A 24,381-nucleotide genomic window follows, 5' to 3' on the forward strand; every position below is an offset into this window, starting at 1 on the left:
CTGCCGAACCCCTGAGACCGACTCACCGAACCCCTAGGGTTGAACTAGACCCTTCAATCTGTCCGTGGATGAATACATTTGCATGCACGTGTTTGGGGCTGCAGCGTTCAGATAAGGCTTTTTATTCCTCCTCTCCACCTCGGCCACAGACAGCGTGTTTATCAAAATATGTTTACAGCTGTCCTGAATATCACAACATTTCCTTTTTTCCCAGAAAAACTCTTGACTTTGCAAAAATGTCCACACAAAATCATTACCGACCCCTCAAAGCATTTTTCACTACAAGCCACATTCACACACGCTGCCTCAGTAATGTTGGCCAGCGACACTCCCCGTTTGCCTGCAGTCTTAACAAAAGCCCCCCCCAGATGCTCTCGGGGGGGGGGGGGGGATGCTTTTTAGGTAATTTATGCAGCTTTGATTTCAGTGCAGTGTTCACAGCAGTGTGTTGTTGGGCTGCTTTCTCTCCTCTGCTGTATGAGCTGAGACAGCACAGAAGAGGAGACTGTGTTGACGACAACTCGTTAGCCACCTGTAACCAGGGTAAAACTGAAGATACACAACAAGTGTTTATTCATCGAAAACCTCAGATGCTGCAATTAAACACTTGTAAGTCTGACAGCTGTGAAACAAGCGCTCACAAGGCCATCAGCAGCTCTGCTGGTGATTTACAGCAACAGCAAGTTCATTTCAAAGAAGCAGCCGGAGTAACGACCATTAAAGAACTGTCTGATTTTAATAAGTGAGAAAAGCTGCAGTTAGTGAAAGCAGCAGCGCAGACTAGCTGCTCCTCCTGCTTCTCTCAGGTTGCTTTGAGCTCCTGTCAGCAGGTAATCGGCTGTTTTCTTGGTGACGTCAACAGCAGCTGCCAGGCTGCCTGACAACACTCATGTTTCTTTCCTGCACAGTCACAGAGCCGGCTGCAGACGCAGGAGAGCAACTGCTCTGACTGATGTTTTTCTTTGAGATTCAGCATCTTTATTCAGACAATTTCCTTCTTAAACACCTCAAATCACCTCAATTACTTACTTTTCCAAACAAAGCAAAAATAAAGAAAGACTTAAAAAAGAAAACAAATAAGGCTAAAACTGCAGTTCCTGTGACGTCCACCAGGAGCTCCAGCAGCGAGTCATTCTCCAAACACTCCGATGTCGAAATGTTCAACAGCGGCCATATTTCATGGCTGCCCAGCTTCACTTCAATTAACCGTTAACTTGTACTTGGATTATCTGACAGATGTGGATTAACTTTACTGTCAAGTCTGTTATTCAGCAGTAATTAGCAGGTATGCTGTTCACCTGCATCCACAGAACTTTCTAAAACCAACAGGAGAGGAATCAAATCTTTTGCATTCAAGCATCAGAGCAAAATACAAACCCAATGATTTATTGATGTCTCCAAATTCTTCATTTCCTCTCACATCCTTTGCTGCTCTTATGAAGAAGCAGCAGGAGGATTCATGTCTGAGCTGAAGCTTCAGGGCACAAACTGACGGCCAACGTCACGCTGGACGTTACGGGAAGAGGAAGTCCTGTTCATACAGGATTAAAGCTGCAGGGGGAGGCGGAAAGTAACATGTCACCCAGCTCGTCTGTAATTTACCTCATCAATCCAAGCTTCTTTACCTCGGGTGAAATGAGAAGAATATTTAGCGAGATAAATGTCTCCACAGGAGGGCAGCACCAGGCTGAAGGGGGGGTAGAAATGCAGCACGAGGTGAATTAGTTAGACATCTTTGTATTTCTCAATCATAACTCAGTCAAATCAGGGCAGGAATTAAGTATTTATATTCAGTGTGGCTTCCACCTCCTGAGGAGATGATTATCTCTGATGCACGTCCACACCAAAGCTCCAGAAATCAGAGAGCTGCTGAACAGGAACCCATCAGATATCGACTTATCGTCATGGCTCCAGGGTGATGGGGGACATTTTCAGCCAAACCAACACTTTCTGTTCCCTCTTAATGTGGAAACATGTAAAGGTGGATTCAAATCTTAATTATATGTTGACATATGCGCTCCATCACAGAGACTGTTTTCCTGCAGCATCCAGTAGCGCTTCCAAAAACCTTGTCTCCAGCTGACAGAGGCTCCAAATCCTAAAGCAGGACTGATTTGATAGACCAAAACACAAACCTGTGTGCCTAATATTGTGTCTGTGTCCTGGAGTCTGTGCAGTGGAGCTTCCAGAAAATTCCAGCAATGCTCAGTGAATTGAGATCTAGGAAATCTGGAGGCACCACCCTGAGGTCTTTGTCATGTTTCTCACAGTATTCCTGAACGCTGGGGGGAGGGAGCGTTGTCCTGCTGAACGAGGGAATACCTCTGCCATGAAGTGTCCACGGTCTTTTCATCCAGAGCATCACGCTGCCTACCCTGACCTGCCTTCCTCTAACAGAGCCGAGGAGGCATCACATACCTGACTATACACAGAGTGATGGAGAAACGACTTGTTTGGACCACTCGTGCTGAAGCTGGCACACCAGGAGCACCGCACACACCTGCTGTTTGCAGCGACGCAATCATGACGCTATCACACTGATGCACTTTCAAACATATCCAAGCTGTCGGTTTTAGTCACTGCACCTGAAGGTGGTTGTGAAGTCAGGGCTGATGAGAAGAAGCAACTCTTCATACTGTGTCAGTCTGAATCATACTGGGACAAACCCACCGTGATGCTGGTGTTGGGCTTCACATTTTGAAGCCTCGTCGTTTTTGGCTGTAACCACAGATTGACCGTGTCTGTGTGTTCCTCTGTGTTACCCTGCGACAGGTCCGCTGCCAGGTTAATTAGCTTAGCTGAAGCTAAACAGAAAGATAGCAGCTGTAGCTGCCTGTCGGTGGTCACATCCAGAACTTAAATTAATGTTCTCGAGCACCTTGACTGAATTAGAGTTGTTACAAAGGGAGGAATGACTGGAAAAGACCGCTGGAGCTTCTGGTAAAATAATAATTCATTAAAAATAATCAATTCAATTTAATATCCAGGGAACAGGAAGTAGAGCTGATCCATCAGTACCTACAAATTTTTCGGAGTAATGTAACTTGATGTCCTCTGCAGAGAAATGTTTCAGACCCTGAGCTCTGGCTCGAGGGACCTCGAGGGCAGAAGGAGTAATCACAGAGCTCTGTTCTTCTTCTAAACACCTCCTCTTCCTCCTTGTTTTACGAGGAGCTCCGAGGAAGCCGACAGCCTTTAATTCCCACGCAGAGCAGCTGTTGTGTGTTTGTGGAGAAAGACGTTGTTGCCATGGTGACAAGACAACTCAATCCAAGTGGGATTTTTCATTTCATTAACCCCACCTATGTGACCATCAACCATCCACCTACCAGCTGGATCCAATCAGAGCAGAGAGGCGTGGTTTCATGCAGAGGGGTGGAGCCATGATCGTGTTTAGTCAGATAAGTTGAATGGAAGCAAACAGAATAATGATATTTATTATTTTTGTTTGCTGTCTTTCCTTTTTTTAAACCCAACATCTGTCATTTCATATGCAGCTGTTCGTATTTTGAGCTGCAGGCCTGCAGCTGCTCCGCTAGCTCCGTGTTTGGTCTCACCTGCTCCTGACAGGTATGTTACTCCCAAGCCAAATTTCACTTTGAGCTGATAAACTACAGGAGACGGAAAAAACAATTTCAAATACGACGTGGAGTCTCCAGACAGGATTTGAATTTAGAGGAGGAGGAGCAGCGAGTTCAGGGAAAAGCAGCAGTTTATCGCTGCTGCTGGGGAGGGGCTGAAAAATGACTCACATGCACTGTGGATTAGATAAAAATCGACCCCTTCACAGATCTACAAATCCTGCAAGAATGAGGCTTAACGTGTGAAGTATGGTGATAACAAGCTGCAGGGAGCAGTGCCCTCCTCCAGGATTACAGCAGAGAGCAGACAAAGCAGTGAGCTGATGAGCAAGAGTTCACTTCAGCTTGTTTTCTCTGTGCTGAACTTTTCCTGCTGTGCAACAAATGAGAGAAAACACAGGATGAAGTCCGTACCAGAGCTCGTCATGCTGCAGGGAGGTGTTTGTGCTCTCTGCACAGCAGCTGCACAGCCTGCACGTTAAACTCTGCTTTTAACTGTTTGAAAGGAAGGAATCCTCCTCATCCTCACACTAAGTTTCCACTGTGAACACGCCCTCGCTCTTTCTTTTACCTTTTTCAAATGTTTCTTGCCATCTTAAATGTTCGGTTGTTTTTGTTTAACTGGGAGTTTCTTACAATCTGCACGAACAAAAGCAGATCTGCTTCGTATCGCGCTCTGATCCACGCGGCGACGCTTGCAGCTTCGGGGACGATGTTTCGTCTGCGATAATTGGATTATTCTAAATTAAACTTTCACAGGCGCTTGTGGAGAGATGGAGCTTAAATCTCAGCTGATAACCCAAAACAGTTTTTTAATAGATAAAATTTGAAAAAAGAAACTCAGCAGAGGAAAAGTGTGCAGACAGCTGGAGCCAAAGTTACGTTGGCCTGTAGGAGACTGAAGAGAGGAACTAAGCAGATGCTGAAAGGCAGCAGGTTGATTTAGCTGAACGAGCCTCTGATGAGTTCATTTTAATTCTAATGCTATAATAAAACCATGAATATACATTATTTTACTGAAGCCAGTTTCCTGCTCAAAGAAGATCTGCAGGTTAAGAGCTGAGCTGCCTGAGGGAGCAGATCGTTTCTGCTTTTGTGTTTTTATGAGCCTTTAATGAGGAAGTAATGAAATGCAGAACCAATTATCTCGATGCCCCCTCTCAGTAACGCTGGAAACACGCAGACAGTAAGACAGATTAAAGACGGGACATTAAATTCACTTTACATTGGTGAAGATGACACACCATCATTTATTTTTCTAGTGATTATTGTTGCACGTTCATCAAGCAGCAGAATTGTCCTCACGAGTCACATTTATTATTTCATGAATCTGCAGCAGCGAATATGTTTTAAAGGAAACACCACCACCCGCATCCATGACAACTAATATCTGTTTTCCCCTAAAATATATATCAACCATAATCTCAGCTGGTATTATAAAAGAGCTTCTTGCTCTGGTTTACAACAGAACAACAGTCCACACCGACTCAAAGGTCGAGTCGAGCGGCTGACTCGAGGGTCAATGGCGTCTTTTTCCTGATTGGACAATCAGAAGGAAAGACTACGTTTTAGAGCAGAGATGTGTCCTTGATCCAGCACAGCTGATTTAAAGGCTAAATGACCTCCTCAACATGTGTTGAAGTTCTCCAGAGGCCTGGTGATGAACTAATCATGTGATCCAGGTGTGTTGACCCAGGGTGAGATCTCAAACCTGCAGGAGACCCTCGAGGCCTGCAGTCCCCCACCTCTGTTGTAGAATAAATCCACACCCGCAGGACTTGAACCTTGGACCTGCAGTGCCCGAGTCTAAACTTTGCATCTTTACTTTATCCCAGCGTCTGACGTGCACATCGACTGCTTCATGTAAAAATGTGAAAAACTATTTTCATGGAGACAAACCAGAAAAAAACTAAGAAATCCTAAATATTCCTAAATCAGTTCAGCTAAAACAGGAACAAGTCTGCTGCCTTGCTCAAAGGAAGTTGGTAGCATCTGTGCTTCATTATTGTCCTCCAGTACAAAAGGTTGTGGATCAGATCCTCAAACTAACAGGAGGTGGAGGACTCGCTGTCTCTGCTGCTGGAGTTCTCAGACTGGCTGCGGTTGATGGGCGGGGCTCCGAGGGGCCTCTGGCCCTGCTGGGTCTCCTGGTTTAAAGACAAACAACACAAAAGAGGAAAGTAAGACACGCCTAAAGACTTTCAGTCAATCTGGACCTCGACTCGTACGGTTTCAGGATCTGGAGCTTCTTTTGACCGAAGACTCGCCTCCAACATTTCCATCATAGTTCCAACTGAAGAAAACAAGACGATCACGAAACACGATTGGAACAGGACAAAAGCTGTGATGAAATGTTTCAGCAATTTTCTTTGTTTACGTCAATAAACCAAAACCGTTAGTAAACCACGTGGATCAACTAGTCACTGAACTGTAATCTTGTGATTTTACTAGAATAATGTTGCAGCTTACAGACGACGAAGAGACTAAATCAACATTAACACTGAACACTACAGTTACCTGTTCTTCATCCCGTACTTCACAATATCAGTATCACAAATTTAAACGTGTCCTGGTTACCTGATGTAACTCTATAACTACACCCCCCCGGTACGCTTCACCAGTGGCTGTGAGGGGTGTTCACCTGTGGTAGTCATGACAATAACCTGACCAATCCCTCACTGCGGCTTAGAGTCTGCAGCGCTTTGTGACGGTGCGTCAGTCTTTAACTCAGGAACGGAGGGCCAGCGTGAGCAGGGTGTAAGGCTGCGGGGCACGCCATTGGCTGGTTCCTCCATCAAGTGATGTGACAAGTCCTGACGACAGGTACCTGCAGACCCCGCCCTGCATGTCGCCTGGAAGCCAAACACCTACTAAGTTTCTTCATGGTGGGTTTTTCCTTTAATTTGAAACGTTTCTATACGTGAGCATTTTTAATGAACCCTGGTCGGTGCTTTTAATCCAGTCTGAAGCATTCCTATTACCTCCACCTGGTGCTATTAAAAGCAGCGCAGTGACCCTTTCATGCTGCTCCTGCTGGATCCAGTGACTGACAGCAGATTACTGTGATGGGATCCTGGCGTCCTTCCTCACTTCCTGCCTCTCCGTCTGCAGGAGCAGCTCAGGCTCCATCAACAGAAGCACAGCAGAGTGTGGAGGTGATCTAATGGGATTATAATGGCAGGATATCTGCTGCTGCCAGAATCTAGACACACGTGTCTATACTGCCTCACACACAGAAAATGACCAGGCTGAAAACTTTCATAAAAGCAAAGGTGCGACGTCTCAGTCACAGGTAGTCATTTCAAGTCTCTTTGAAGATTAACGAGCTCAGCGTCTTAACGAGGCTCTTGATTGCCAGGAAGTCTGAGCTGTAACGAGCTCTGAATGCTGACGAGCTGACGCCCTCACAGAGATCATTAAACCGAAAGCCGCCGGGCGTCATGTCCGGACCGGTCCGCGCTACACCAGCTGATATTTGAACCCTTTTATTGTTCACATCTCTGGATTTCTTTCACTTCCTTCCTGCTTTCGCATCTCCTTCACATTTCATAATCAGAAACGATTTGCCTTCAGGGGCTCCGTTTAACAAATATCACGTGCACTGCTTTCAGCTATTATTTTTATTTAAGCACTTTGCAGAGTATCCATCAGATCCTTTTAATGTCTGGCTTTCAGCTTCACCTTTCTTTCTGTATCTGTTATCGATGTTGGGAGTCTCCTCCTTTCCCTTCACGCTGAATCGGACGTGTTAAACAAAAGCAAACCTGCTGCTGCTTTTGTTTTCCGGCCAGCACAGATAGACTCTGAGCTGCTGTTCAACAGCTAATGACTGGACAGTAAATCAGGATAATGGGCTCTGGGCTGCTCCGGGCCTTTCGTCCGTTCACTGGATGCTAAATATCCGGGGATTTAATGGCTGTTTATCTCTGCTGATGCTGCATTCTGTTACTTTGCTTCCCTAAAGGGAATAATTAGTCTGGTTAAGCAGGGACCTGACAGGCAGGACGGGGAAACACGCTGAACTCTTTGTACAACTAATGCTGAAGCCACAGTTTTAATGGAAACACCAAAGGAACAGCAAACAGTGATGAAGCACTCGGTGTTTGCCTGTGTTTGTTGTCTCCTGCTTCACAGACAAATCAGAGTCATTAGAATATATTAATTTTACATTTGCTCAGTTATTAAAAAAGTCTGTGTGTTCTGATCCTTAGTTCTGGTTCTTCGCTTCACTTTGGAATACGAGTGCTTACAGCAACCTGCTGCAGGAACATAGGAGAGTTCAGAGTCTTCACAATGACCTGTTCTTTTTTCTTTATTTAAGGGCCGACTGCATGGACACAGGAGGTGTGGCCTCAGGAGGTGTGGCCCCAGGAGGTGTGGCCCCAGGAGGTGTGGCCTCAGGAGGTGTGGCCTCACAGGGGGTGTGACCTCAGAGGTGTGGCCTCAGGAGGTGTGGCCTCAGAGGTGTGGCCTCAGAGGTGTGGCCTCGGAGGTGTGGCCTCGGAGGTGTGGCCTCACAGGGGGTGTGACCTCACAGGGGGTGTGACCTCGGAGGTGTGGCCTCGGGAGGTGTGACCTCAGGTAGTGTGGCTTCAGTAGGTGTTGCCACGGGGCTGAAAACACCTGAATTCAAAGATAATGAGCTGTGGCCCAAAACGTTTGTCCGTATAGAGTTTAAGCTCACTGGGTCTGGAGTGTTTTTGTGCTTTGATTCTGATCATTCTGTTATTTTATGGTTTTTCATGGTTTAGTTTGTATTTCTGCTCCTTTACTGTTCCTGGGTACCACCATCACCTCCGTCATCAAGAAAGCCCAGCAGAGGATGTACTTCCTGAGGCAGCTGAAGAAATTCAACCTGCCAACACGGACGATGATGCAGTTCTACACTGCAATCATCGAGTCCATCCTCACCTCCTCCATCACCGTGTGGTACGCTGGAGCCACTATCAGGGACAAACAGAGACTGCAGCGTGTTGTGCGCTCTGCTGAGAAGGTGATTGGCTGCAGACTCCCATCTCTGCAGGACCTGTACACCTCCAGGACATTGCGGCGTGCAGCTCGGATCTCAGCTGACCCTTCTCACCCTGGACACAGTCTGTTTGACCTGCTCCCCTCAGGCAGGAGGCTCCGGTCCATTCGCACCAGAACCTCTCGCCATAAGAACAGTTTCTTCCCCTCTGCTGTTGGACACATGAACAATAACCACATGACTGTTCCCACCACTAACACATGACCCTACGCTGTGTCACTGCATCATTTCATGTTTGGCACCGATCACCACCTGCACTCATGTATATATCTTTCTACGCAGCACTCTTAATTCTTATCTCATGTATATATCTCATGTATATCTCATGTATATCTCATGCACATATCTTTCTACGTAGCACTTTTAATTCTTATTCCTTTTATTTTTTCATGTCCATTTAATCGCAATCTATGACAGTATGTTTGCACTGAAGCACCGCAGCAATTTCCTAATGTTGTAAACCTGCTCAACATTTGGCAATAAACCCCTTTCTGATTCTTCTGATTCTGATTCTTGTGCCTCCCTTGTGTTACATGTAGTCGTCCTTGTCTCCATGTTGGTGTATTTCCTGTTCTACTTTGCCATGTCCTGTGTTAGTCTTTACAGTGTTGCTCTCCCTACCGTCTCGTCATGTCCGATTAGTTTCGGCTGCGTTCCCCTCCTGTTTCCTGTTTCTGTGTATTTCCCTCTGGATTACTTCTGCTTCGTATCCAAAATAACTTTATTGCCTTTGCTTCTCTTATTGCCCGAAAAAGAATTTTGTTGTCGTGGAAATCATGTCAGCCAGCATTAAAGTCTGGTTACACGACATCCTAGGACTCCTAAAACTGGAGAAGATAAATTCTCCCTCAGAGGCTCATCTGATAGATTTGTTACTCACTGGAAACCATTACTTAAATACTTACCGTAGCTTCCAGCACAAGAAATCTCTTTGTAGTCCATCATAAGCCCGTGCACAAACGCTCCTGCTGCTGCCAGCAGTGCCTGTTCCACCTCGTAAGAGTACTTCATTTAAGATACTCCAGCATTATCGATTTACTTTGACTGAGGAGCAAATGTCATTAATATCGATATTAATTAGAGTTAATTAATGTTGATTAATGTCAATATGAATTCACAGGAATAAGCCCTTTATTGTTGGTCCTCATTATTTGTTTTGATGTATGGGTTAATGTCACGGCTAGACGGTCCTCACCGGTCGCCTTGCCAATTTTTGTTGTGTTAGTGTGTACTTTGTGGTGTTCTCCTCTCCATCCTGTGCATGTGTGTTTGTATGCTGGAACATGTACTTCTGGAAGCCGTGGCACGGAACGGCAGCTGACCCGGGGGGAGGATCCCGAGCTGGAATCGTTGCACCTGTGCGTAATCGCTTCGCCGGCTGCTACTAATCCGAAGCAGACCTATTTAACGGTGCAGTCGAGTCACAACCAACGCTGGAACGTCGAGCTAAACCGGGTAGTGTAGTCGCGATTAGCATACCTGTTTGTGAAGGAGAGAACGTTTTCGTCACCATGCGTGTGTTTTTCTCATCTGCCTCCAGGATCCAGGGATCGGAGGAGGAGCGGGCACAAGTCACTGCACTGTCACCACGGGGAGAAGCCACCGTGTCACTGCACTGCCCTTTTTGGATTACAGACTCAAACTGTTGCCTTATTTTTTCACTGTGAATAAATTCACTGTCACTCTGCAAGGAGTCTCGCACCTGAGTCCTTTAACCCAATTCACTGTGACAGTTAATCCATCCTTCTGTAACATAGTCACCTTCAAATTATTGGGGGTATTCGTGCCATCTATGTTATTCATGTTTACTGGATGTTATAAAGAAAGAAGAGACGATCATTTCTGTCTGTACCTTTGTGCTTCGTGTCTGCATTTGATAATAAAACGAACACAACAGCAGTTTAAATATCAGTGCGTCGAATTCAGACGTCACAACATTTAAACCGAGTTTCATTTGCATCTAAGTGACAGACTCCTGTTTAAAAAGCGTCAGAATTTCATTTTTCTTGACTTTATTCACTTTGTGAACGTTGATAAACTCACTTCAGACTCACCTGCAGAAAACTGAATATTTTCTTCTGCTTTCACGTTTGTTTGAGTCCATCTGCTGCTGCTTGATACCAACATTTGTTTCCTGCTGCTGCAATGACTGACATCAGGAAGTGTCCGCAGCCTGCTGGATGATGCCCTGTGACCCACTGAAGTCTGTCAGAACTTGTTTGTGCTGTGAGCAGCCATGTGGTGCAGGAAACACACAGCTGCACACATCTGCATGACGCCCTGAGGGGGCGCGGCTGAACGCCCTGTCCCACAGAGCACATGTCGACGGCACTGCAGACCCCCTGAAACAGCCCAGCGTCACTGAGATCAGGTTCACATCACACCTCCTGAATCCATGGAAGAGCAACCTTCAGCTCAGGACGCAGAGCCACAGATCTACTAACTGTAAGGTCAGTGCTTTGATGCCTGACTGTAAGATACCGGACCCCGAGTTGGAATAACACATCCATCGGAGTGAGTGTGTGAATGCACGCAGGCATAGAGGAAGGTGCATGAATGTGAACGTGTGAAGAGGAAAGCAGCGGTCTGTTCATCTGTTTGTTTTATGCTGATGATGCGTCTCTGCTGGCTTTGAGTGATGCCCTCCAGCTCACTGTGACGGGACGGCGCCCAGAGTCTGAGACCGGGTGAAGGGCCCGCTCCGGGCGAGGGAGGAGTTACTGCAAAGGGGAGGAGTGAAGTTTTTGCTGTACAGTCCACCCCCACCTATAGCTGCATGCTGTGGGTGGTGTGTGAAAGAATGAGACTGTGGACCAGCCGGACCAGTGACACTCCGCTCTCTGTCGGGTGAACGATCCACGCTTTCATGCAGGATTCTGGTGTTTCTGTGGATTCCACACGTGTCTGTATTTACAGATGAACCAGATGTTCTCCCTCCCTCTGGGTTACTGCTTCATTACTTTGTGTCGTATGACTGTTCAGTAGGAAAAGCTGTAAAACTTCTGAAACTGCAGTTAAAAGTCCAAAATGTGTGCGTGTGTGTGGTGAGCAGCAGATCAAACAAGCTAAGAATGATAAATTATAATTATTATAAATGAGTCTCCAGACCTGTGAGACTCATTTCGACTCTCAGAGACCCAGCAGCACTGAAACAGACAGAACCTGGAGAGGAAACGAAGACGAGCCTCTGATGAAGCCGCAATGAAGCAGCGACTTAAGTTTTCCTATTTACAGATAATGATGAATGGTGTTCAAATTTTAGTCCGTTGGCCGCCTCCTCTTTGCTTTTGACACATGGTTTAAAATAATTGCCTAATTAAGCGTCCGGAGGCGCTGGCTGCCTCTCACACTGCTCAAAGCATCACTCTGGTTCCTCTTTGCTGTCTCTGAATAAGAAAAGATATAGACTACACGTAAACATGCTCAGACTGGCTGTTTCTGTCCTGACTGGGCTTCCTGTGTCTATGGTTCGAGTAAAAATAATCACTCATTTATTAGCTGGAAATCAAAAGCAGATCATCCACAGCTGATGTTGGATCCACTCAGAATTTGTCTTGATTTTTTAAATAGGTTTTTCTTGCTTAATGAGATACAGCAGAAAACGGTTACCTGGTGCATTTCACAGCACATTCAGCCGTACTCATTATGTCTGACAGTTTGGGTGGATTTGTGCTGGTTTTGTACAGTAAGCGTGGGGAAGCTGCAGGCTGTGTCCCTGTTTCGTGACAGCGTTTCATCAGGCAGCAGAAAAGACGGAGCGAGGTTTCATCTGCAGGCGAACTGTGGAGGCTTTGATTTTTTCTGAGGTCAGCGGAGCGAGACGAACAGGTTTCACAGCCGAGGCGAGACGGTGACTGAACCAGGCCAACAGGAACGAGGGGGGAGGGAGGGAGGCTGCGGACGCGGGGGGAGGAGGACTCGTGATGGAAAGCGCACGCAGACTGTGTGCACGTGTGCACGGCTATCTTATGTGTGCAATAGAAACTCGGTTTCACAGCACAGCAAACGCACAAACTGAGCATGTGCCAGAGACGAGAAGCGTTTATACGAATGAGCTGAAACGCTTCATTTCTTCAGACACGCCGACCAAGCCTGAAGTAGATCAGCTGTGTTGAAGACTCCTGATGACCTGCCGATGATCATGATGCCTGCAGCCGTACCTGCTTTAGTGTAGCTGAGTTAAATGAGCGTTTGTGTCTGCTGTCCCCTTACTGCACAGCCGTGTCACGTGTCGGACGGACCACCCGCCCAGCTCTGTGTCTGTGCATGGAGTGTTTTTGGTGCTCGGACTCACCACTCAGCTCCTCATCCAGAACCTCCTGCATGTGCTTCATCATGGCCTCAAGCTCACTGACCTGAGGAAGATGATGGATCTTTTAGTCTGATCAGAATGATCAATTCTTTCTATAATTACAAACAAAATCACATAATTATTATTATTACAGAGACAGACAACCAGTCACATTCGTACCTGTGGCCAGTTTACAATCACCAGAGAAGCTGACCTGCATGTGTGAACATGTCCACACAAAGGGAGTCCTGGATTAAGGTGAGGCGATGGTGCTGCTGCTGTGAAACCACGTTACTGTTGCTTTGTTTTTCCATCAGCCATAATTAAACTTTTTGTTTAAATGGTCTGTATTTATATAGCGCTTTACTCGTCCCTGAGGACCCCAAAGCGCTTTACACATCCAGTCATCCACACATTCACACACTGGTGATGGCAGCTACATTGTAGCCACAGCCACCCTGGGGCGCACTGACAGAGGCGAGGCTGCCGGACACTGGCGCCACCGGGCCCTCTGACCACCACCAGTAGGCAACGGGTGAAGTGTCTTGCCCAAGAACACAACGACCGAGACTGTCCAAGCCGAGGCTCGAACCGGCAACCTTCAGATTACAAGGTGAACGCCCAACTCTTGAGCCACAATTATTCTCTCCCGTGTCTGCATTCGGGCTCCACAAACACCGGCCCACTCGGCCGTGACACATCAGACCACAGGCTTTCCGACCAAAAGTTGAGGAAGAACTTTTGTAAAGTTCTGCTGACACACTGAAAAAGTCTGTTTGTAATACATAAAAAAGACCATAATGCACATTTAAATGGACTCTTCTGCTGTATGTCTGTGGTGTGCCGGGGTTATCGTTGCACTCTCTGTCGTGGGAACAAAAGCTAAAAGAAAAAGCTGGTTTTGTGTCGCGTGGTCCCCGCAGCTTTCCAAAAGGCGATTTAGCTTTAATAGCTTTGGTCACAATAGACACATAGACCTTAAACAGCTGAAGTGTGCTATTGAAAGAAAAGCTCGGCGACATCCACGTCCCCCGTCACCGTGCTCAGCTGCCGAATCGGGAAACCGAGATTGTTCTGCACAAAACGTAATAATCATCTGCGTGTTGTTACACAGCCGATGCATCATGTGAATGATTCCGACTTATTTCATTCGTTATTCCTGCAAAACAAACAGAGCGAGGGAGCAGAGAGGGGGCGTCTGTGGGAGGCTGATCCACTTTCATTCACGAGCCAATAAAAACGGACTCCAACATTTAAACTGCAGACACACCCTCGTTCAGATCGCTGCTCCAGAGTTAATCGTGCAGCTGGAATTTAAAACAGACTTCACGCAGTGTCGCATCGCTGCGCATTTAAAGGACAATTAGAAGGTTTTTCCATTTTCTATTAAGCTAACTGTTATAGCTCTGCTGCCTCGGCTGGACCTGCTTTTGGTCTCAGCAACTTTGATTTGCTTTGTGCTTCAGTGCAGATAAAATCACCTCACACAGGCAGAGTCACATGGACATAAAATAGGGACCAAAGTGCAGTGAGAGACTTGAGAGACGGGAATAAACTGGCAGCGTGGAGTCCTCGGAAACAGGAAGTACAGCAACAGTCAAAAAGAACCGTGAGAGAGGAGAACAAAGGAAAACTGAGACCACGTCAGGCTGATCATCAAAGCAGCACAACGAGGAGAGAGTCCAAGTGTGCGGCTGATGAAAGATGCTCTGCTTCAGAAAAGGCTGAAAAGACTCGTCTGCTGCATTTGTGACAAACCTCTCTGCACTTTGGTGTCTACAGCTGAGAGACGAGTCATCGTGTAGAAAATTACTGAATGACTGCAGCTTGTTTGGGAGGTACAAGGAGAAAACCTCTGCTCTGTAAACTGAACATGACAGTTTAGGTTTCAACGTTGCATCTGAGCATACGAGAGCAAAGCGGAGCTGTTCGGCCATGGTGCACAAACACTTCAAACCAACAGCACGGTGGTGGAGGGGCGAGGATTTGGGCACCATGAACTCCTCTGTATTCTAGTGTCAGACGTGAGGCCGTCTGTCTGCTGAAGCGTGGACTCAACTGGGTCACCACGATGACCCGAGCACAGCAGCAGATCTGCAGCAGAACGGCTGGAAAAGGAAAGAATGGAGCTGCTGCAGTGGTGCAGTCACAGTGTGGGATGCTGTGGTGGGACCTTCACAGAGCTGTGCATGAATAATCCTGCAAACCTCAGTGAGCTGAAGCAACGCTGTAAAGAAGAGTGGGTCAAAACTCTCCACAGTGATGTGAGAAAGTCCCACAGGAAACCTCGAGTTAATATGTATATATATATAATAACATGTTACTGGATCATCTTCACTCTGTAAAGAGGGAAAACAGGTGGATGGATGTAGTTTCAGTTCAGGATCTGATTGGTTGTTTGAATCGGGTTCACTTTGTGGCGTGGCCCCTCCCCGACCGCTCAGGAGGAAGGCGTTTCACTTTGCACCCACTTGCACTGACAGCATTTCTCTGCATCAGTCAACTGCTGCTCCACTAATAATGAATATTATTTTCCATTATCTGTGGCAATAACTCAGCCCTGTCCTCTTCTTCAGTGTTATCGGCTCTCCAGGCAGTAATAACTGAGAAGCGATGGAGCTGTTACTCTTCATCATTCAGGAACATTTATGGGCTTCATTTCTGTTCGGCTGCACGACAGGATCGACCACTGAGGAATGAATTTCCATGAAATAGTCTGAGCCTGATGGAGACGCAAACCTGCACTACAGCTTTTTTAATATTTATCTTGATGCAGCCGCTCACTTAAAAATTTTAAGCTACGACAGCCTCGGTGTGAGATAAAGACGGATTCGTTTAAACGATGACTCACGCAAAGAAACGTATTGACTACTTACTAGGTTTCATCAGGGTGACGAGTCTCACCCCGTCCAAGTGCGATGACACAATCACCTGCTCACAGAAATGACCGGTGGGCCGATCTTTATGGAAGAAAATAAAAATATGGACTTTAACGTTCTGGGTTCCTGCAAGAGACGACTCTGTGACGTGGAGTGCTTCTTCTTCACTCACTATGTGTTAACAGACCTCTCTGCACTGAATCATATCTGTTATTAACCTCTGTCTCTCTTCCACAGCATGTCTTTATCCTGTCTTCCTTCTCTCACCCCAACCAATCACAGCAGATGGCCCCGCCCCTCCCTGAGCCTGGTTCTGCCGGAGGTTTCTTCCTGTTAAAAGGGAGTTTTTCCTTCCCACTGTCGCCAAAGTGCTGCTCATAGGGGGTCATATGATTGTTGGGTTTTTCTCTGTATGTATTATTGTAGGATCTACTGTACAATATAAAGTGCTTGAGGCGACTGTTGTTGTGATTTGGCGCTATATAAATAAAATTGAATTGAAGTTAGAAAGGCTCATTAAAGCAGAATGAAGCTGTAGCTTCAGACTCATAGATGTTACTTAACACTGACATAATTATGGGATAGCTCCACATCTGTGAAGCCTCTGCAGTGATCTCTACAGCAGCAGCATACGCTAGCTTCTTTCTCAGGGAAGGTTTGATTATTTCACCAAACCACAAAAGACATAATAAGCAGGAGAATATGCTTTGAACTTGGTTTTGTGTCCGCTTGATTAATAAAACCGAACATCACACATGTCAGAAAGCTATAATAAAGTTATAATCTAATAACTTTCTGAAGCACGTACGTTTCCTCAGCTCCAACACCTGACGTCTTCTCTTTGTATTAATTTGAATCAACAGCGTTCCCAGTCACTGCACTCGGGTGTCATTCACATTTTCTCTGTTTTTAGTGTAAATTAAGTTAAAGGCAAGGCAAGTTTATTTGTATAGCACAATTCAACAACAAGGTGATTCAAAGTGCTTTACAGAGACATTAGAAACAAAAACAAATAAAAAGCATGATTTAAAATTGATTAAAACAAGCAAACAAACAAAACAGTATATAAAATCAAAACAGATAAAATCTGTTAGAAAATGAAGAAACTACTGTGTTCCCATCTACACAGGAGCACGACAGACAAGCTGCAGCTGAACACATCTGGTCAGAGGATGAATGTATGAGCATTAGTCTTAAATCAATTAAGCTGTTGTTAGGAAAACGGAAGAATCTGGACTGGTACCTGTAATATCCTGTAAGTATTTAAACTTTTTTATTCGGCAGGTCTTTCACTCATTGACAGAGCGGTTTGACATGCGTCTAAAGCCTGATTCATTCAACAGCGCTCTGGTATTTGTAATAGTGCAGTTCTGATTTGGGCGCCACGGTAAATCTATCAGCTATCAGACGAGATCTCCAGAGACGTGACCCAGCATCGCGTCCTCTCCACAGAAACGCAGCGATCAGAGTCTCAGAGCTTCGTCTCGTGGCCTCTCTGTGTCTCGGCTCCGCTAATTATCCGGCTCCACAATCCGCAGCTTCGCTCCATTTCTCCTCTTCTTCTCCTCTCTGTTTTCTGTCATCACTATCAGCAGTGACAAATAGGTTTAATCTCTCCCAGCCTTCCACTTTCTCTGAAGCTCAACCACAAATTGGCTGCTGGCCTTCACCGCTGGCTCTCTCTGCCTCTAATGGAAGTGAATTGGACTCGGCCGTTTGGTTATAAATTGGTGGTAATCGTCCCGGGATGCAGAGCTGCTGTCTACCGAAAAATGGGATCTGACTCACCCTGTAGCTGTGGGCTCGTGTCAGTGAAAGGGATCCCTGTAGAGGGAACATTTGTGGGACGTTTCCTCTTCCCCTGCATGTCCTGCACGTCCTGCATGTCCTACATGTCCTGCATGTCCTACATGCTGCGACCGATCTCTGCAGGCTCAGTCAGACCAAACCTGCATGCAGCTTACAGACTACAGTGACAGAAAATAGCACATCTGCTTTTATACACCTGAAGCTGAACTGACATTGTTAGTGCAGCGGCTCAGGTTGTGATTTCAGGTCCTCCCTAAATTATTACTGCATACAGTCCTGCAATAAGCTATTACTGAACTATTAACTTCATGTACAGTGTCGGCGTTTTGCATTCATTCGTTCATTCGTTCATTCTCCCTTAAAAAACAAACCTTTATCTCTTTGTGGGAACGTTATTCCCACCACTGCTGGACGGTGGGAATAATGAGCACATAAACAGGGAGAAGGTCCAGCCTCAAGATGACAGAGGTCATTTTTTAAACTCTGAAAACACTCCTCACTCCCAGACAGCCGCCCCTCCCCCATCTGCCCGAGCTTTCTTCCTGCTAATAGGGAGTTTTTCCTTCCCACTGTCGCTGTTTGCGTCTGATGTTGGGATTTGATGCTATATAAATAAAACTGAATCGAACTGAATTACAGTAAATCATATTTGTATCATAATCAAACCTTAAAAATCCATCCAAAGGCTAAAAATCATTTATCCAAAGATTTAGATTTAACAAAGATCACACTTAAAAAATAAGAATAAAAATATATAGTGCAGAGGAGCTGCAGAGGCACCGAAACAACAAAATGCTGCAAAACTATGAAACTACACAAAGAGAAACAAAAAGATCCACAAAGGCTAAAGAGACACAACAAGAAGCAGGAACGACTCCACCAGCAGACGCCAAACGCCTGTTTCAGAGGCCGCACCGAGCCCTGGTACACGGCGGTTGTAATGATCCATCGGTGAGTGGACATTTCTCCTTTGACAGGAACAAACTGAGCACATGAGCTGTTTTTGTTTCCATCATATTCTCTTTGAGTCTTAATCCCTCAGACTCCTCCCTAAATCACCTTCAGCGTCTTTAATTTTCGGATTATTCTCTCACATTTCTGATTGTGCTGAGAACTTCCAGCTCTGGCGTTAAAAATGCACTTTTTCTCTCAGAGTAACTGAGCTGCTAACAATGTGCATCTTCGTTAGCGGCGGGTCAGGACTCCTTCGCTGCGAGTGTGTCTCTAATTAGAGGTTTTAGGCGGCTTCTCTGGACGCGTGACAATTGTATTATGATCATTTCATTTAAGCCGCACAAAAACTCTCGTCACAATGAAAGCCAGCCAGCAGAGACGCCTGAGAGCTGCAGTCAAAGCTCCTCCACCTACACCATCCTCTCTGTGTGTGTCATGCTAATCCAGGCTAATGCTAACACTGATTAAGGAGCTAAACAAAATCCCATCATGCCTCCTGAACACTGGATAAAGAAGATAAGCAGAGTGGAAACAGAGCGAGACTCTCACACGTTCCTCTGTGTTCGTCTCTTCGTGCAGATTTTATGTTCAGCCATGAAAGCACGTTAAAAGCAGCTCACCTGTGGGTCAGACAGGTACAGAGTCTCTGCAGGTGCCGCTGGCTCGTCGTCCTCTGAGCACGAGTCGAACCTGTCCTGGTTGTAATAAACTTCTGCAGCCCGGGGATCCTCAGGGATATCTGCACACACGTACAGCAACAACTTCAAAGCAACTTCAACAACCAACACAGGAGAAGACGAAAGTCAAGCAACCACAAAGACGTGCGGCACGACTGCAAACAGATGAGAGCAAAGACAACAAGACAGCTGACAGACAGCGGAAAATGAGAATAAGCAGACAGAATATGACCAAAGACACTCAAAATGAATTCAATAAGACAAAACAAAGACATGCAAGATGACCATGAAGAGACTTTTGTTCGCAGCATCCTGGTGATCAAAGGCTTAAAGATCCATGACCACGCCCAGTCTGGCTGTGGCGCTTATAATGTTCACAGAGCCGCCATCGTGACTCATTGAGCCAGAAACAGCATGAAGCAGAGGAGCTGGGGCTGAAGGGGGTTGTAAAGCTGCTTGCAGATCACAGAAACCAGGATGTGGAAACTCCTCCCTATTATTGGGTAGAAATGTTCAGTGTTTTACTTTAAGCTTCACATGTAATCGCATTCTTTATCTGCAGTGACACCATGCCGGCCCGTGTGCGCACTTCTATTTAAAACGCACACAGCCGAGGACTAAATGTGCTCATAAAGTGAAGCGAGAGGGAGGAGTTGATGGACAGAATGCTTCCTAACCTCTTTAGTCTTGATGGATTTCATTTGTCTGCTTTACCAGGCGCTGCGTCTGGGTAATTATTCCTGCTAACGAGCTCGGAGAATTGTAAAGATGGAGGATGTTTAATTCATAGTGTCTCTGAGGTCTGACAGAGCCTCTTCCGCCACTATCAGCCAATCACACGACAGGGATTAGGGAGAGGGCGGAGCTCTGGGAGCGTACGTGAGGGGAATCTACCATGAAATAAAAGTTTGAACTAAAAGATGCAGAGAAAAGTCAGGGAGAGGTCAAAGACAGGCCGCCGCCTCTACTGCGATTTCAATAAAAATAAAATGTTCTGAGCTCCCAAATCACCCGACTGTTCAGATTAACAAGTTATTTACAAAACTGGAGTGTTCAGCACCTGGAAAAACCCTGTTACAGCGTATCTGCAAGTTCCTTGACCAGATTTAAGGCAGTGATTTTACGATCAGTTCCTGCAGTGCCTGCAGCACAGTCACAACACGTGAGCTGGAATAGAAAAGGCGTTCCAAAACTGGACGGTCGTAATTAACTTTTGGTTGTTGCTCCCTTGTCAGGAAGTTTAGAGTAAGTATCTCAGGTGAGGGGAGGGTGAGCGAGAGGCTGTCCAACGGATCGCTGTCTACAGCGAGGATGAGGATGCTGCACTGGTCTGTTGAGATGAAGACGGAGCCAAACGTCAGACCACAAACACGTTCATCTTTTCCTCGACCCTGACGGTGCTGACGATTTGGTGCTTTTCCCATCATGTAGTCTCGTGTATTTTCTGGCTCTCTAAGTTCTTCAGTGATTTCTTTGTCTTCATGTTTGTTTCATGTCCCACACTCAGTCGTGGCTCCGTGTCACAGTTGTTACTCTTGTCTCTGCTCCTCGTGTTCTGTCAGCCTGCGTTTCAGTGTCGGCCTCTGGTTTCCTGTTTTATTTTGATAGTTCCATGTGAGTGTCTTTGGTTTTGCTTCCTCCCCGTCTCGTTGTGTGCCCGCCGTGTTTCCTGTTCCCTCGTTGCTCTCTTGTGTATTTGAGCCCTGTTTGTTGTCGCGTCGTTAATAATCACACACCCTGATTGCTCTGGCTTTCCTCTGCGTTTCCTGAAAACTCTGTTTCGGTTTTGTTTTTCTTCACTGTAATGTTCCCGGGTTCTGTCACAGCACATGAAGCCTTTTTCAGTTCAGCCTTTGGTTTTGGTCCTGATGCTGCCTGCTGCAGCCGTAACATGACGCACTGGCCTGTGATTAGTGCTGCCTGATTGGATTAACCGGTCAGTGTACCTTCCTGACTTTCCTCACCACGAGCTCTGGACAGTGTTACATGATTCTGAGAGTGAATGACAGAACGAGCTTTCAGTCACTGTCCTCCAACCTCAGTCGCTCAAACACAACTCCTCGTCATCACATGAGTCCAGCTCAGGTGGTTCAGGCATCTGATCCGGATCCTGTTTCAGGTGTGTCCTACTGAGAGGACGCCCTGAGGTAGACGTGTGCTGGAGTCAGAGCTCCTCGTGTTCCTGATGAAGACATGGGAGGCAGCGGCATCAACTAGCGGGTGTCTGTCCTGTGTCTCAGGCTGAAGGACACCTCTAACGATCCACTGAGCACTTCCTCTCCATCACTCTCCTCCTCGTGCGTTTAAATGCATCTACTTCACTTTATCAACTCCCATTTTCTCTCCTGTGGTTTATATTTCGTCCCGGTCTCTCGATGCTCCTTCTTTTCTCTTTTCTCTCCCCTGAACCACCGAGCAGTCGGGTAGGAGGCTGCTCCTCCCTGATCCTGGTTCTGCTGGAGGTCTCAGTGGTCCTGTGTGGCTCACGTTCTCTCTGTAATCCCAGTGAGCTAAAACTGAGCTGAATGCTGATGCTTCTGTCAGAAACATGGAGCTCGGTAAGAACGTGACACATGTAAACAGAACCAGCATCCCAGTGACGGACAAACGAGACTGGATTTCATTCGAATAAACCATAACATGAGATCAGCTCCGAGTCTTTTACTCAGTTAACATTAAACTGATGGATCAAATTGTTCACTCATTCTTGACTCAGGAGATATTTTACCAGCGGCTCCTCTGTGATATCAAGCAGTCTAGAAACTGATTGGCTGAGCTCCAGCACCATGTGACGCGAGGCTCAGGTGTCGGCTCTGCTGCTGAGACCACAGCGGCTGTGACTCTCCGAGGAGCTGCCGCCTGTCGTGGGTCGTGTCGGAGCTCTCGGACCCTAATGAGAAAACGGTTTGAGGAGCGTGAAGCTGGAAAACTAAAATAAGACGATGCCGGTTTGGAAAAGGTGACGTGTGTTATGATGAAAGGCTGGCAGCAAAATGAAGCTTTCAAAGTTCATTACTTAGAAATGGCTCTCTGTGGAGACACTCGCAGTTTAACGTGTTGAACCAGAGCCTGCAAATAAATCAAAAACTAATGATGAGTCACTTTAAGGATGTGACCAGCGGGGGTCTTTCCACTTCCTCCTCGCTGTTTCAGAGCAGTGACCAAGTTCTGCGATGGCAGCTGTGAAACGCAAACACTGGTCTTCTTTTAAAGCCGACTAACACCCTGTTTCACAGCAGCTCCAGCTCCTCCAGCGAGATCATTCCCAGGCAAGGCAAGTTTATTTATACAGCACAATTCAACAGCAAGGTGATTCAAAGTATTTACAGAGACATTAAAAACAAAAACAAATAAAAATCAGATTTAAAATGGAAAAAAAAAGGAAAGTTTTGAAATTTAAGCTTAAAAGTAAAACAGTGTGGATTTGGTGCTTTATTCAAATGCAGCTCGCTCCACAAACTAACTTTCTGTTTTTGTCTCTGAGCATCCGGAGGAGAGAAAATCTCAGGTTTCATTACGACTCCCTGAGTCGAACCTTTATGAACTCAGCATCGAGCCAAACGTCCTGTCGGCGGTTCCTCATCACTCAGCGTCTGTGCTGCTGAAGGACGCCTGAAGTGTAAGATGTGATCTGATCCCGAACGTCACGCGTTCACCGTCCAATCGAATACAAGCTGAAAAGCTGAGAGCTGGAGGAGAGCAGAGCCACCTAGTTTCTGTTCAGAACTATGAAAACATTAAATGAAGTCTGTTTTCTTGATGTGAATCTAAGTGTCTGTGAAACGCCGCGGGGCCACTTCATCCCTGAAAACTCTCCGTGTGGAAAATCGCTCCCAGGAAGCATGAAAAACCAACGCAGCTGCTTCCGCTCATATAACAGATTTCTGCTTTGTACATAAAGAGCTCTGTTTCTTTATTTGTGAGCTCCCTGCAGGCTCACGTCTCCAGCTGCGAGCTTCTCACCAAACTGATCAAACTCCAACGGCTTCCTCTCATAATCGGTCCTGCTGGATCACACTCGCGCTCGGGGACTTCACGGAGGTTTCAGGTGTTTCCCAGAGAAACAGGAAGTGCTCCTCAGCTGTTTGCTGATGTTCAGTCAAAGTGTTTTCCAACACGGCCGTAGGGAGGACGCTGTTGAGCTGAAGCTGTTTATTCTCTTTTATCTTCTCCATGTAAACTAGTTTGAACTGCTTCCAAAGATGTCGGCAGGTTACTGGATGATACTGATGTTGAGTCTTTTTAAGGCGCTGAGACTTTCACTGTCATCCACGTCTCTGCTTCCTTCTCTTGTGCAAAAACCTGAATAACTCCGATATAACCTCAGCATCCTCCCACAGCTGCCCTCAGCTCTGAACTGTGCTCATAAAAAGTGAAAAATCCAGGAGGGACCGATGATGAAAGCACGATAACAAAGAAATATCAGACTTTCTTTGTCTCGCCTGAGCTGATTTTTTACAAATGACATTAACTTTAATGAAATTTTCTGGCTGCTGGCCTTCCTTATTACCTCCGAAGGATTTTTAGATAAACGTATGATTAAGCTGCTGAAACGCAGACCCCTCTGGAGAGCTTTTGCTTCACATCAGCTGCAAATTTTATTAGTTCGAGCTCGCTGGCTGCTGGGTTTATTTAGGAAACGTCAGTGACAGAACACGGGAGCAATATGAACCTGAAGACAGATCATAACTGCAAGCTGAGGAAATGTTCTCCAAGCCTGTTAGAAACACTTGAACAGACACAGCCTGCGTAATTTAGCCGTCCAGCGTGAAGCTGAAGTTTCACACAAGCTCCGAGTTCTGAGTTTGATGTGGAGAAAAGAGAACCTGCTTTAAGTCTCAGCCTGAGGTTTCTACTGAAGAAGCCTCCAAGAAAAGACATTTTTTGACCTTATCAACATAAATATATATTATTTAATGGTAGAACAGACATCCCCAAACTCTATAATTCACAGTCTGAATCTGGTCCGTACTTCGGGACCTCTCAGAAAAACCTGCAGAACCATGAAAAGAACCGAAAGTTTCTGATGTTTGTTACAGAAACAAGTCTGAAGCTGCTGCAACTCCACAGGAAGCACGTTTCACGTCTGCAGCGCCTTCGTCGTCCAGACTCTTCAGAGGAGATGCATCACCGTGGCAACCGAGAAAACGAGCTCCGGAAA

The 24,381-nt window shown here is 46.2% G+C and overlaps 1 protein-coding gene across 2 annotated transcripts in view; it reads right to left on the minus strand.

Moving 5' to 3' along the window:
* Nucleotides 1-4,442: 4,442 nt before the first annotated feature.
* Nucleotides 4,443-24,381, minus strand: part of nek11 (NIMA-related kinase 11) — a 63,902-nt gene continuing 43,963 nt past the window's right edge. Inside the window, exons 13-15 of one of the 2 annotated variants that reach the window (XM_005941038.3) lie at nucleotides 19,164-19,282; nucleotides 12,905-12,965; nucleotides 4,443-5,728 (exon numbers count right to left, since the gene is read on the minus strand). In XM_005941038.3, coding sequence (XP_005941100.1) covers nucleotides 5,670-5,728; nucleotides 12,905-12,965; nucleotides 19,164-19,282 — 239 coding nt within the window. In that variant the 3' untranslated portion in view covers nucleotides 4,443-5,669. Of the gene's footprint in view, nucleotides 5,729-12,272; nucleotides 12,966-19,163; nucleotides 19,283-24,381 lie in introns of those variants that run through there. The other variant, XM_042227993.1, reaches the window with a different exon arrangement.

The sequence above is a fragment of the Haplochromis burtoni genome, unplaced genomic scaffold, assembly GCF_018398535.1.
Source record: "Haplochromis burtoni strain Fernald_Lab_line unplaced genomic scaffold, NCSU_Asbu1 Contig_295, whole genome shotgun sequence".
Classification (NCBI taxonomy): domain Eukaryota; kingdom Metazoa; phylum Chordata; class Actinopteri; order Cichliformes; family Cichlidae; genus Haplochromis; species Haplochromis burtoni.